This window comes from Parambassis ranga, chromosome 14, assembly GCF_900634625.1.
Source record: "Parambassis ranga chromosome 14, fParRan2.1, whole genome shotgun sequence".
NCBI lineage: Eukaryota > Metazoa > Chordata > Actinopteri > Ambassidae > Parambassis > Parambassis ranga.
In genome coordinates this window covers 12,497,933-12,510,843 of record NC_041034.1, presented here as the reverse complement: position 1 = coordinate 12,510,843, position 12,911 = coordinate 12,497,933, and the positions used below count along the sequence as shown (strand labels likewise).

Genomic DNA, 12,911 nt, shown 5'->3' with positions numbered 1-12,911 from the left:
ATAATGATTAAACCACTAAATCTAAAATCCGCCCTCAAAGACCTGACAATCAGAGACAGACACTGTGACAATGAATTTGCTTTGCAATCGCGAATGGTGGCGTTGTGACGTTGTCTGTCTGTTCCAGACAATGTTGTCCAGACAGACAGAATGGTGATAACATAAACACAGACAAGAGACATAACACTTCATTCACAAAAGCTCTATTCCATCACGGCTATTTGGGTCAGTCACTTGACCATTATTGTCTCCTGTCAGTACAGGCCCGGTGTAAAAGCATGCTGGACTCAACTCACACTGCTTTCTATGCTGTTATTTCCCTAAGGTCAAGTCAAGTCATGTGGAAGTGTTAAGTTATGATGATCCTAACTAAAAAGCAACAGACCAAACAATACTTTTATCGTAATGCTTTTATTTGAAACACTGCATTCACTGCATTTCATAACACTGCTCGCAGTTCAGAGAGTAGAACTGTTATTGTTACACTTCCAGCTTCAGTCAACTACATGATTGCAGCTAATAGCTGTAAATGAGCTTTGTCTAACCACATTATGTCCACTTCAAAAACACTCAGATTGTCAGAGATGTCAGGAGGCCAAGAGGGACTGAGTGGGAGGAACGCTGTCACAGCGGCTCATCCATGAGAACGCCGTGGCAGATACCGCATCCAAGCCACCTGTCTGACATCATGTGGGCATCATTAGATGGCCAGCAGGGTGCTAAGAGCGCACAGCACAGCACCTAGATATGAGCACAGTATAAGATATGTCACAATAAGCAATCATTTCTTTTATCTTCTTTGGAATAATGAGTAGAAATATGACAGCGTTGTGGATGAGTTGCATGATATTTGCAGGCCTACCTGTATCTCCGAGGGCAACCATGATGACCAACAATGTACTCCTGAGCATAGCAGAACCGTCTGCAGAGTCCTCTATACCCACAAGTCCAGTACTGCATTTCTGGATCATTTCCTGTATAAATATAAATAAATATAAATGTAATGTAAATGTAAATGTAATATAAAAATATTACAAATACATGTTTAATGTTCCCTGTGAATGTTGCTGGTGTTTTAATATAATGACAAGAACCCTTAAATTAACAGAATACCTTATAATAAATTCCATCTTACTAAAAATAAAGTAAGATAGTTTTGAGCATTTGCCACATTATTATTATTATTTTGTGCACACTGCAACAAAATGGATGTAGTTGTTGCTTACCCTCCCCGACTTCGAGCATCAGGAGAAGCACAAGGAGAACCAAGCTCAGTCCCTTCATGTTTGGGTACTAATAAGCTTTCAGACACTGCTGTTGACAGGCTGATGCTGCATTTATACAGCATTTCAAGCACGGGGGAGGAGTCCGCCCTGCTCTGTCCAAAATCACAATAACAAAGTATCGCTGAATGATGGGAGTCTGAGGGCTGAAGGTCAGGACTATCAGCTTACTCAGCGTAGTCAACAGCTGCAGCCTCTTGAGAATCTGAGATTGATTTTAGGTATTTCACAGCAAAAATACTGTAATTTTCTAAATGTCAAAAAAGTAAAAAGTCGTTTTATTATTCAACATCCTCTGCTGGGATTTAATGCTATAAAATATCACTTTCACCAACAATGAAAAAAAAATGAAAAAGGGACAGTCGTCAGATGTCGTACTTACATACACCCCTACAGCTGGATAGAAAAGTAAACATACACCACAAAGGACTCCTACAAAAGCCCTGAAAAAAAGCTGCAATTGCAGTTGACGTCCTACTATATCTAATCTGTTTGTTTTAGACACAGTGAGCAGTAAAAGTCTGTCTGTCCTGCTGTGTTTTCAGAGCTTCCCTCTGTTCATCCACTGCTCTTCCACATCTGAATATGGCAGTAGTTCATGTGTTATTGCTGATGCTGTGAAACTACAATCAAACTGCACAAAACATGCTGCTGCAGTGACGCTGGGAAGGATTGTTAACAACACAATAACAACACAGGCCATGCATGGACATGCACTTGTGGAGAATGCCCCCTAGTGCTTATGTGAAGGTGTTTGTTTGGATGTTGTTACTCTTACACAAAACCAAAAAAAAAGGTGCAGAGCATAAATAAATAGATTTGTGAATAATAAGTCTGTGTATTGCTTCTGTAAAATATGGATAAAATATGGAAAGCCACAACTGGTCTGGGGTCACTCAGCACAACAGTTTTCAGCTGTGCTAACATAATCGTACAAGGGTTTTCTAATCAATTAGCCCAGCACACTGTAGCATTAGAACACAGGAGTGATGGTTTCCAGAATAGTCAGCTACCACATTAACAATGTCTAGACTGTATGTCTGATTACTTCTTCATTGAAAAAAAGCATTTTAAAATAAAATAAAATAAGGACATTTCTAAGTGACTCCAAACTTTTGAATGGTAGTATAAACATATTTTTTTTCTTCCACCCCAAATCCCATGACCTCATGTATTGTGTAGTAAGTTTACGGCTATTTGAAAAATAATCATAATCAATCTAAGTAATACATAACTAGGTAAGACGTGTTTATATATTAAAACGGTTCATTTTACATGTTCATTAAGTTATCTGTCAAAAGACTTGTCTTTAGTTTTTTGTTTTGTACAGAAGATGGCGCTGTAAAGACATTGCAGATGTTCCCCGCAGCAAGCAAGGCAAGCATCCATCCTCAAGTCCCTGTGTGCCAACTTGAACCAAGTCCATGAGAATACACAGTGAGTGATTAAATGCACACAGCCTATTAACTCTTCTTCCTTTAAACCTGAGTAGCAAACTTTATAGTGTCAGACTACACACACATTGCTGCTTCCATTAAACACTTGCACCGCTGACCACACTGCCACTCACTACATTACACACTGTGACACACAGTAGTTTCTTTGCACACAGACCAAAATGAGGAAGTGATGAATTGGCTTCCTTCATGTTGTGAAGGGTTTTTTTTGCACTCTACAGGGTTGTGGTTGTTTCTTCTTGTTGTGATGTGTGCTGACTGATTAAGTGCAGAAGCAAAGGGAGCAGTTATCAATTAATTATAATCAGCAACAGATAGAACAATAATCAAAGGCCAACCTGATCTGAATTCCTTCATATGTTTGAATGGAGTTGTTAGATGAATATTCAATATTATTACTCCTTTTCTCTACATCCTGCTGTCATGTGAGGCTTAACAGTGTCATCTAGTGGACAACTGTGGTCATCACATATATGTTGGTGTGACCCAGCAGCCCAGAGTGAATCTTCTTTAAGTGTGTGTGTGTGTAAAACTGCCTGCTAAAGTTGATAAACATTCATAAACAAGAATATAAATATTAAAAACTGTTTATTCTCATCATATTTATCGAATTATTTACAAGGACTGAACAAATAAAGTTTATTAATGTCCCACTGCACACAGCCTGTTTGCTGTAATTCTGTCTTACCAGCAGAGTCAGTCATACACAAACTTTACTGCCATCCTCTCTTCTTCTTCATGGGTTTCAGGGTCCTCTACCTGCCTGCTGCCAGTGGGCTTCTCAAGCCTATAAAGTCATCTTTGTTATGATCTTCATGACTGTGACTCCGGCAGTGGCTCAGGTGGTAGAGTGGTTGTGCATTACCTGTATGGTTGGTGGTTTGATCCCCTGTGTCTCCGCCCTCTTCTAACTAATATGGAACAAGAGACACGAATTTAGTTTCAAAATGTGAAGATGGCGAACAGGAAGTAAACAAATCGAGTGCTTCACGCATCATTGGTGACGTCACAATAGCTACGTCTACGTCCATCTTTTACATACGAGCTGTGAGTCTGCTCCATTATTCCAAGATGGCGGACCTCCTAGGTTCAATCTTAAACTCGATGGAGAAACCTCCAACAGTCGGCGACCAAGAAAGCCGACGAAAGGCACGAGGTACATATTATGCTGGCAGAATAGTTAGCCGTTTATTGTTAGTGTGAAGCGGGTAGAAATGGATATAACAAAGGATTTATATGTATGTAGAAATGAAACTGACAAGCGAACAGACCGTTTCTGCTGCTGCCATTGGCCAGTTGAGCTTTCAGTTCAGCAGCGTTGCTTCTGCTTTAGCACCGCCTCAATAGGACATACTTCCCCGCATGTGCTGCACTCTGCCGCAGACCAGAGTCTAGACAACAGACAACCGCTGTAATACAATCTGCTGAAAGCACTCTGTAAACAAACTGTACAGTCCTGTCTGCTGCGCCTCCCGGGTGCTAACTGAGTCGCCTCTGAGCAGTCATGGTGTTCTGCCCTAAGATAGCGTTCTCTTCTACACCCCAGTTATTTCAATTCATGACTTTTTTCAGGAATCATTGTCATAATGGTGGCAATGCACATTTTACTGAGTTACAGTTGGGTAGTTGACCATTCGCCATTACAAAGAAACACTGTATTTTCTGCAGTACCACCAACATACTTCATGCAATGTGGACAAAATCTTACAGTACTGCTATGGACCAGAGTCTGAACAGATATATATACTAATAGAATGCTGCTATGCTGCTTGCAGCTTTAATTCTTATCATTGTTTATTTTTGTTGAGTTATGGTGGAAGCTTCCTTGAATACTTTCAGTCACAAACACCAGATGCTTTCCTCTTAGGCTCCATTTATATGTAATAAAAGCTGCAATAACCCACAATGTCTCATGGCTCCAGTAAAACACTGCATATTTGGAATGCTTACAATAGTTTTTTTTGTAGATCTAATGTTAAAACTGTGTTTTATGTGTTTAGCCAAGGCCAAACTTGTTTTAATCACAACATGGCTGTGATTTATTGAAATAAGGGTGACCATGTTTAGAGGACACGTACCAATAAAACATCAGAGACTGTAAACACATGCAACAAATAATAGGAACTGTGAGTCACCAGATTTGAAGTCTTGGCTTCAAATGATCTGGAAATGTGGTTTTGGGATTACAGGAAGTCTGCCTCTTGATTAGCTTTCATAAAAGCAAACAAGCGTGTTGGCTGCGAGACTGGATGTTGTGTGTTTACAATGGAACCTTTGAACACTAAACCTCATTAAAGGCAAATTTCTGTTTGTTAAAGAGCAAGCAGCAAGACTCAAGAAGATGGAAGAAATGGAGAAAAGAAAGAAAGCAGAGTTCAGAAAAAAGGTGAGAGCCTATGTGCGACTTCAGTGAATTTAATTCAATTTCTGGCCTCTGTTTATCACTATTGCTCACTACATCTCTTCTTTAGATGGAGAAAGAGGTGTCAGATTTCATCCAAGATAGTTCACAACAGAAAAGGAAATACAGTCCCATGGGGAAAATTGAAAGGAGTATATTGTAAGTACTTAGTGTATTTAAGGCATTGTACACATAACTATGACTACTCAAGTATTACCTCCTCCTGTCTCATAGGCATGATGTTGCAGAAGTGGCAGGTCTAACCTCTTTCTCTTTCGGGGAGGACGAGGACAGTCGTTATGTCATGCTTTTTAAAAAGGTTTGAAATGTTTACTTTTTTGGGTAATGACTTAAAAGCAGATAATTGAAAAGTAATGTGACCATTTTCCTCCTTGTGTTGTGGTAGGAATTTGCTCCATCAGATGAGGAGCTGGAAGCCTATCGCAAAGGAGAGGAGTGGGATCCCCAGCTGGCAGAACAGCGGCGCAGACTAAAGGTAGGACCAGGCATTACACATCAGAGTCTATGATGATGTTTAACACCTATAACCACGAAGTATTTCCTTGATTTTCTGTCTCAGGCTCTGACTCTTAACCTTTCTCCTCCTCTCTCTAGGAGCAGGCTGCACTTGAAGAAGCTGCATCCAGTCAGACAAAAAAGTCTGAAGCATGTCCCAACTCTAACTACAGAGACAAATACAGTCACCTGATCGGCACCTCAGCTGCAAAAGATGCAGCTCACACACTAGAAGCCAACAGGGCGTATGGCTGTGGTGAGTAGCTATACTGCATTACATACAGTATTGCAATGCTGTGTGATTTTGCTTCAAATCATTGGTGTTATTCATCATGTGTTTAATTCTCTGTCTTAGTGCCGGTGGCCAACAAGAGAGACACTCGCTCCATAGAAGAAGCCATGAATGAAATCAGAGCAAAGAAACGGCAGAAACGAGAGGATGACACAGGAGCACCCAGCAGCAGTACTTGAGTGCAGTCTTCGTTTTCCTAAAATGCAATATCCTATACTTCAGACATTTAAAAGTGTGTGACAGGCTTTAAATCGCCTCCACTCTCTGACTGAGCCTGCAGATGAGTTATGTTCAGTGTGGTGTGTGCTCAGGTGTGTCAGATCCACGAGGTGAATTATTATTATTATTATTGTTATACATGTGCAAACATTATCCTTTGACAGTCTGTCACCTTATCAGGTGGCTCATACACATTATCGGACCCTTACAGTATAGGAAACTTGTTCTGATTCTGAAATAGTATTTAAAAAAACATCTGATGCTTACATTCGCACATACAATCTGCATACATGGATTTTAAAAGAACATTGTTGGGAGTGGGTTAACACACAGATACAGTCCTAAATGGATGTTTTATTGCGAATAATACTCAAGAACCTTTGCTGCTTAGGATGAAGTTTGAATGCCAGGTTTTAGGTGGATGTATAGTGCCAGAATTGTTGCACTGACAGTTTAAAGCAAAAAGCAGGAATGCCATCGCTTGATCTTACAAGGAACCCCATTTATTTTTGTTAATTTTAGAAATCTGTGAGTAAGTCTTTATTTTTCTTTGTTTCATCTGCTCAGATTTTTATTTAAAGCTGTGTGATGCTTACAAAAGGCATCATGGTGGGAAGGAGGATGAGGGTGACTGTGCTTACTCCGTGGTATTTGTTCATTATAATCAAACATTCAGTCAAGTGAGTTTCTCTGCATCATCATGTCTGTTTTAACATTGTTGCAAAGTTTTATCCCAATGTACATCAATAAATGGAGATTAGTATTAAGTGTATATGGGGGCTTTATTTCTTGTACAGTAACGTAAAGGTAAACATGAGCAGTGATTGGCAGTAGTCGGCTGTTGAATGCTAATATCTTCCAGAGAGCCTGACAAAGGTCCGCCATATTGGAAGTCTGGTCACCACCACCACATAGAAGACCTGACCTGCACTTTACAGATAGCATAATCACACAGCTGTGTGTCTCAGAGGAATGTGTCTATGCAGTTATCCACAGCAAATGATGAGAAGCGAGTCTAAAGCTGGATCCATACTCCGCGAGACAAAGAGCGGAGAACGCGCTCCACGGGTGGTAAGAGATACAAAAAAAAGGTCTTTTCCGCACTGAGGTACCATACTCCGCGAGACGCGTGTGTGCAGAACTCCTCATACGGCCCGCCCACTAAACTATAAGGAAAGACTTTACTGAGTTTTTTAACACACCACAAGGACTTGTGCCATGGCAAGAGGGCATTATACAGAGAGGGTGCCTGCAACAGCGTGAGATGTCCGGTGATGAGCTGTGAAAATGCGACATTAAAAGTAACAATAGCAAAGATATACAGACATTGTTAACGAGCCTATTATGCCCGGGTATGTAGGAGTATATAGAATGGTAACAGTCACCATCTGGTATGTGTGAACGGCTGTCTGGAGTTATTGGTGACAAATCACCCTGACTTGCCTTTCTTTCTTTCTTTTATTGCTCATCATGCAAACCAGTATGGTCTTATCTAAATCTGTTGAATCAGCGCTGTTTATACACCTACCTATATACCTGGAGAGGCTCTTGCGCTTCTCCACTTTCATCACGCCCACAATAAATTCCGACCAATCACAGCATGGTTGCCGCACAGCCTTGAAAGACAAAGTTCGGCCCGGACCCTGTGCACAGGAGTGCGGATCAGCGGGCGGTCAGAGACAAAAAATGACGTCATTTTGTGGGCGTAACGTCTGCAGGGGGGGAAAATGTCTTTGTCTCGCGGAGTATGGATCCAGCTTTACATGTCAACAGGAGGAAAAAAGGGATAAAGCTGAAAAAGGAGCACACCAGGACAATGCTTCACAAGTGCATCTCAGTATGCGCAGTACATGGCCTGTTGACCTGATTTGGTACTTCCTACCTGAGGAAGAAGGCCAGTGACCACCATTTTACTTAGGTTCCATTTTCAATCTGTAATTTGGACTTGTATATTGAAGTATAGACTTTTATATAAATGCAGGTGTTTCATCGTGTACTTATTATTTATTCTCTGTAAGTTCTCTTCAGGTCAACAAGTCCAACACTTCTTCTTGTTCCGTTTTCTTTTTTTCATTTTTTTGCCGTCTATTTTTAGGGCGATGCTTCACTCTGCTGTCGTCCCTGTTTGTCTCCTGAAGAAGGCGCCATAGATTAACCAAGACAAATGCTGGATTTTTTTAACCTTGTTTCACACTGTCCTGCAGTTTCTGTCCTGCAGAAACATATTTATTGCGCGTCGCAGGCTCCGTCACGCACATGTAAAAAATGAAGACCACGTTTTTGTTCTTTTTCATCATTTGGTTTGCAGCTGCAGAGTTAAAACCCCGGAAAGGTAAGAGCGAGACCCTGCTGATGCTTATTTTTGCTCTGATCAAACGCGCCTGTGTGTGCAGTTCAAATGAAGGAGGAATTAAGCAAATATGACTCAAATATGAAAGGTTTGCTCGGACTCCGTCGCAGCTTTTTGACATGAACGCCCTCTATTGCTCTAAAACTTTGTTAAAGTTTGTTGTACAGTTAATATTCTGTCACAGTGGTTTGTTTGATTTGTCATGGGAAGGAGAGGGGTCATGGGATTTTGAATTTTGATGATGTTTTAGTCTTGTTTGTATGACTTGTATGTTTTGGAAAGTTTTTTGTGCCGATCAGTTTATGTGCGCCACATGCGCAGTAGCTCATCCTTGTCCTTCTTGACACCCAGGGTCAGGGGTGGTATGTACTTTCAAAGACAAGACTTACAGCCCAGGAGACAGCTGGCATCCCTATCTAGAGCCTTTCGGATTCATGTTCTGTATGCGCTGCGTCTGCACAGAGGTACCTTTTCACAAATTAAAGGAACATTAACTAAAATTGCTCCCTCTCTGAAGAACTTTGCATTTAAAAGACTTCTGCTTGTAAACTCTCTCTCTCTCTCTCTCTCTCTCTCTCTTAGACAGGCCATGTGAAATGTAGCACAATCAAGTGTCCTGCTCTTCCATGTGAAAACCCAGTAGCTGAGCCTCTGCAGTGTTGCCCACGGTGCACAGGTAGACTGTCTATTCTATGTCAGAGGAAACCTGTTCTTGTAGTGACTTTATAAACCACCCCGTCCCGTGTGTGCTGTTGTCCTCCTCAGATGAGCCCAGGATCCCTGCCGGGCTGAGAGCCTCGGTGAAATCCTGCAGGTACAATGGAAGTGTTTATCAGCCAGGGGAGACCTTCACTAAACACAACCTCTTCCCATCCAAGCAAAGCAATCAGTGTGTTATGTGCACATGCTCCGTGAGTTCAACCTCATTTGATGCCTTTGCTATTTGTGTAGTTCTAAAAATTATTTTTTAAAAATAGATTACAACATTTAAAGACCACATTAAACCTATTAGATAATAAAAAAATAAAAAAATAATACCCCATGTGTTATAGATGGAATTGTGAAGTGCTTTTTAATAGCAGATGTTTCTACAAGGAGACAATACATAACCATAAACTGCCAAAATGATACTTAAAAATTAAAACCACTTATGGACTATTGGTAAACAACAAACACAGAGCTTTGCTTATTACTGCAACATCAAATAAAAAGCATGGGGATTATGATTTACTGCCCTTTCCCCCCCTTAAAATGGATTCCACTGCAGTCCTTTTCAAGACATGGATTTCTTTTCTCAGAATGGAAACATCTTCTGCGCCCTGAAAACATGCCAGCCCATCACCTGTTCCTCACCCGTCTCGGTTCCAGAATCCTGCTGTTTGGTGTGTAAAGGTAGTCAAACTCCTCCTAATTTAGAAGGCGCCTTTATTCTGTTTCCAACCTGGAATCATAAATTTTTAAGATTTAGATGTTTGTGTTTTTTCCCATACTGGTAAAAAATATGAGTCATACAAAACAGAGCTTAACATCACAATAAGATGAGCCAGTGAAAGTCGGTGTATGAGAACAGTGAATAACAGCCCAGATTTACTGCAAATGTCTGTCGAATTTTCCACCTCATTGGCCTCACACTTATCTCTTTCTCTTAGATCATGGCACCACTGGGTCCTCGTCAACTGAGGATGGACACCAGCAACTGAACAGAGGCGTTGTATGTTCCTCATGATTTCTTCATAAAATCAACATAGAGTATGTTTGTGAAGGTCTTTGAATTTAAGTTGCTTATTGGTTTAATTAGGGGACATATGCTGAGTCTCAAAGACTGATGCAGGGTTCACTGAGATCAGTATTAGAATAAGGGGACAATCGTGTTCTGCCATTGACATCACATTGTGTGGATTATTTGTGAAAGACAAAGACTTTTGGCTCAATAATAAAGAATGGATTACAGCATTGTTCTATTTTTTTAACGGCTGGAAAAACTCTGAGACTTCGGCAGTGATTCAGATGTCTGGAGCCAGGCTTTGAGCCTTTATGATTTAGATGATGGTATGATGCTGCTTAAAGTGTCAGTCAGGGAGAAGTAAGTAAAGCCAATAGTATGTGAAGGATAACTGCTTTTTGTTATATCTGTGTTTACAATAGAGGCATTCAGTTGACCAGTGTTCCACAGAGCAGAGCAGGGCACGGCCCGACCGAGCCACTCCAGCCAGGATCAAGTCTTCTCCCAGAGGTGTGAGCCTCAGTAAACTTAATCTCAAAGGAGCTTCGGAGACCACTGTAAAGATTCTTATGCAGCGGAAACACCAAAGAGGTGAGACTTTGTCAAAACAAAAAGTCAATTATTTATAGGTATTTGATTTTATAGACGTGTTCCTCACAACTTTACGATTGTTTCCATATGTTGCACAATGCTCAGATGTTTTCCATTTCTCTCAGCCTGTTTATACAATGGCAAGACATACTCTCATGGAGACATGTGGCACCCAGTTTTGGGAAAGGTCCTGGAATGCATCCTGTGCACTTGTACTGATGGCCTCCAGGACTGCAAACGCATCACGTGTCCCAGCCAGTACCCGTGCCAACATCCTATGAAATCAGCAGGAAAGTGCTGCAAGACTTGTCCAGGTAGTCAAACATGACTCAGAGCATAATGAACTGTTTACACTGGCCTGCTGGTGATTGACTGTACACATGGTGCTCTCTGTTTTGTTGTCTCCAGAGAGTAAAGCTGAGAGCAACCAGACCCAGTGCTATCTCGGATATAAAAACAACCTCTTGGTGTACAAAGTGGAGTCATCTTTAAAAGTGGACTGGCCCAACACAGTTCGCATCATTGCTGTTGAAAGACAGAGCACGGCTGAGGTGGAAGTGCAAGTCTGGAACACTGTAGAAGGTACACAACTCTAACTACTGGCCTGAAGTTTATTAAAGGGAAGGTTACACACATTAGGAGTTATACTGAAGGAAATACTTAAAGACAGAATATTGTTTCTGTGTTTCTTTTTAATTATGCAGGTGTTTTACAATTAATGGAAATTGGTGACGTTCAAAAAAAAGACATCATGGATCATCCAGAAAATTACACATTGCTTACAACACTTGATGAAGGTTTGTTCTTCAATATTATGTTGTATTCATATGTAAATATTTTAGGACCATTTTGGTATAATTTTTATTTTTATTTTTCAGAGACATGGAAAAAGTTTAAAGACGAGGGCGAGAATCTGAGTAAAGCCTCTCAGACCACAATTTGTGATGAGGGCATTCGCGAGGTGTTGACGTTCCTAAATCCCAAGCAAACTGAAGGTGTGTGTTCACCCTAATAGTCACTGTTTATATCAGTATTCTACGTCAGTACCCACACGGCTGACATACTTCATTCATACATGTTGCACTTGGATATCATTCCTCTCATTTATAATGTGTTTTTTTGTTTAATCATGTAAATTATTAGCCTGCAAAACATACATACTGTAGGTGTGGTTTACAACTGTGATAATTCAAACATATGGAAATGTGAATATGGTGTATAGAGATCAGAGTGGCCTCATGCAGGTATACACTTTGTGGTGGGGACTTTCTGTAGACCTTGTACATTTATTGAAGGTGGATCAGTATTTCACAAATGGATCATGTTCTTAAAGGACCATTGTGTAGGTGTAGGTGAGGTTGCATTGACAGAATACCCTCCCCATTCTAAGCCCGAGGGGGGAGGAAGAATCTACAGTGGCCAAAAACAAGTGCCAGTACTTTCCATAACAGATTTTATCATCTGTAGCAGATTCACAGCTCTAACTGGAGCCAGCCAGTGATTCGTAATGTTTTGTACTGTAGTAACAACCTGCTTCCTAGAAACAGTCATCTGTAGGTCTGAGTATAATGATAACATCCTACACTCTGGTCCTGTAATGACAGTATATATAAGTAATTGTATTTTTAATATTTTGGGCAAGAAGCCACGTGTGAAAGGTTTTTTTTTTTACAAGGATGTTGTTCGACATATTTATTGTAAATAGACGTTGAGGTTTTGCCACCTTATTTAAAGTGTATTGGTTCCTGTATGATTTTCTGTGTATATACATTTGACCTTGAATATGGTTTTTTGTTTTCATGAAGCAGTCTTGCATTAGGGATAAATACACAGAGATTAAACTGTGTACTGGTGAGTGAGAAAACTTTTCACTTCCTTTCTTTCTGATGACAAATATAGATCGACTGTCGCTATTTTTTATGCAGCTGCAGGATTTGGTGTGTTTTTATATCCTGACATTTATATATAACTCCACATACTTTGAGTAATTGTATTTTACAGTGGACATAGGCGATGTATCTGAATGCACTCTGTAACTCTGCTCACAGCTATAAAAACATAAAATTACTAAAAGTTTTA

At 40.4% G+C, this 12,911-nt stretch overlaps 2 protein-coding genes across 2 annotated transcripts; both read left to right on the top strand.

Moving 5' to 3' along the window:
• Window positions 1–3,741: 3,741 nt before the first annotated feature.
• Window positions 3,742–6,935, top strand: spag7 (sperm associated antigen 7). The gene is made up of 7 exons (XM_028422479.1): window positions 3,742–3,896; window positions 5,059–5,126; window positions 5,212–5,300; window positions 5,376–5,460; window positions 5,548–5,637; window positions 5,757–5,913; window positions 6,013–6,935. The coding sequence occupies exons 1-7, from the start codon at window positions 3,812–3,814 to the stop codon at window positions 6,126–6,128; spliced, it is 690 nt and encodes a 229-aa protein (XP_028278280.1). The 5' UTR covers window positions 3,742–3,811; the 3' UTR covers window positions 6,129–6,935.
• Window positions 6,936–7,896: 961 nt separating this feature from the next.
• On the top strand, window positions 7,897–12,911 carry chrdl2 (chordin-like 2). Its single transcript, XM_028421416.1, has 11 exons — window positions 7,897–8,500; window positions 8,870–8,982; window positions 9,101–9,194; window positions 9,284–9,429; window positions 9,817–9,910; window positions 10,168–10,229; window positions 10,664–10,832; window positions 10,958–11,146; window positions 11,241–11,414; window positions 11,537–11,629; window positions 11,711–12,911. Exons 1-11 carry the CDS (start codon window positions 8,434–8,436, stop codon window positions 11,842–11,844), a joined length of 1,335 nt encoding a protein of 444 aa, XP_028277217.1. The 5' UTR covers window positions 7,897–8,433; the 3' UTR covers window positions 11,845–12,911.

Coding starts and splice junctions, on each gene's coding strand:
- spag7 (XM_028422479.1), top strand. CDS start 3,812: ATGGCGGACCTCCTAGGTTCAATCTTAAACTCGATGGAGAAACCTCCA. Junction 3,897..5,058: donor AAGCCGACGAAAGGCACGAG/GTACATATTATG, acceptor TGTTTGTTAAAG/AGCAAGCAGCAAGACTCAAG. Junction 5,638..5,756: donor AACAGCGGCGCAGACTAAAG/GTAGGACCAGGC, acceptor TCCTCTCTCTAG/GAGCAGGCTGCACTTGAAGA.
- chrdl2 (XM_028421416.1), top strand. CDS start 8,434: ATGAAGACCACGTTTTTGTTCTTTTTCATCATTTGGTTTGCAGCTGCA. Junction 9,195..9,283: donor GTGTTGCCCACGGTGCACAG/GTAGACTGTCTA, acceptor TGTCCTCCTCAG/ATGAGCCCAGGATCCCTGCC. Junction 10,230..10,663: donor AGCAACTGAACAGAGGCGTT/GTATGTTCCTCA, acceptor TGTTTACAATAG/AGGCATTCAGTTGACCAGTG.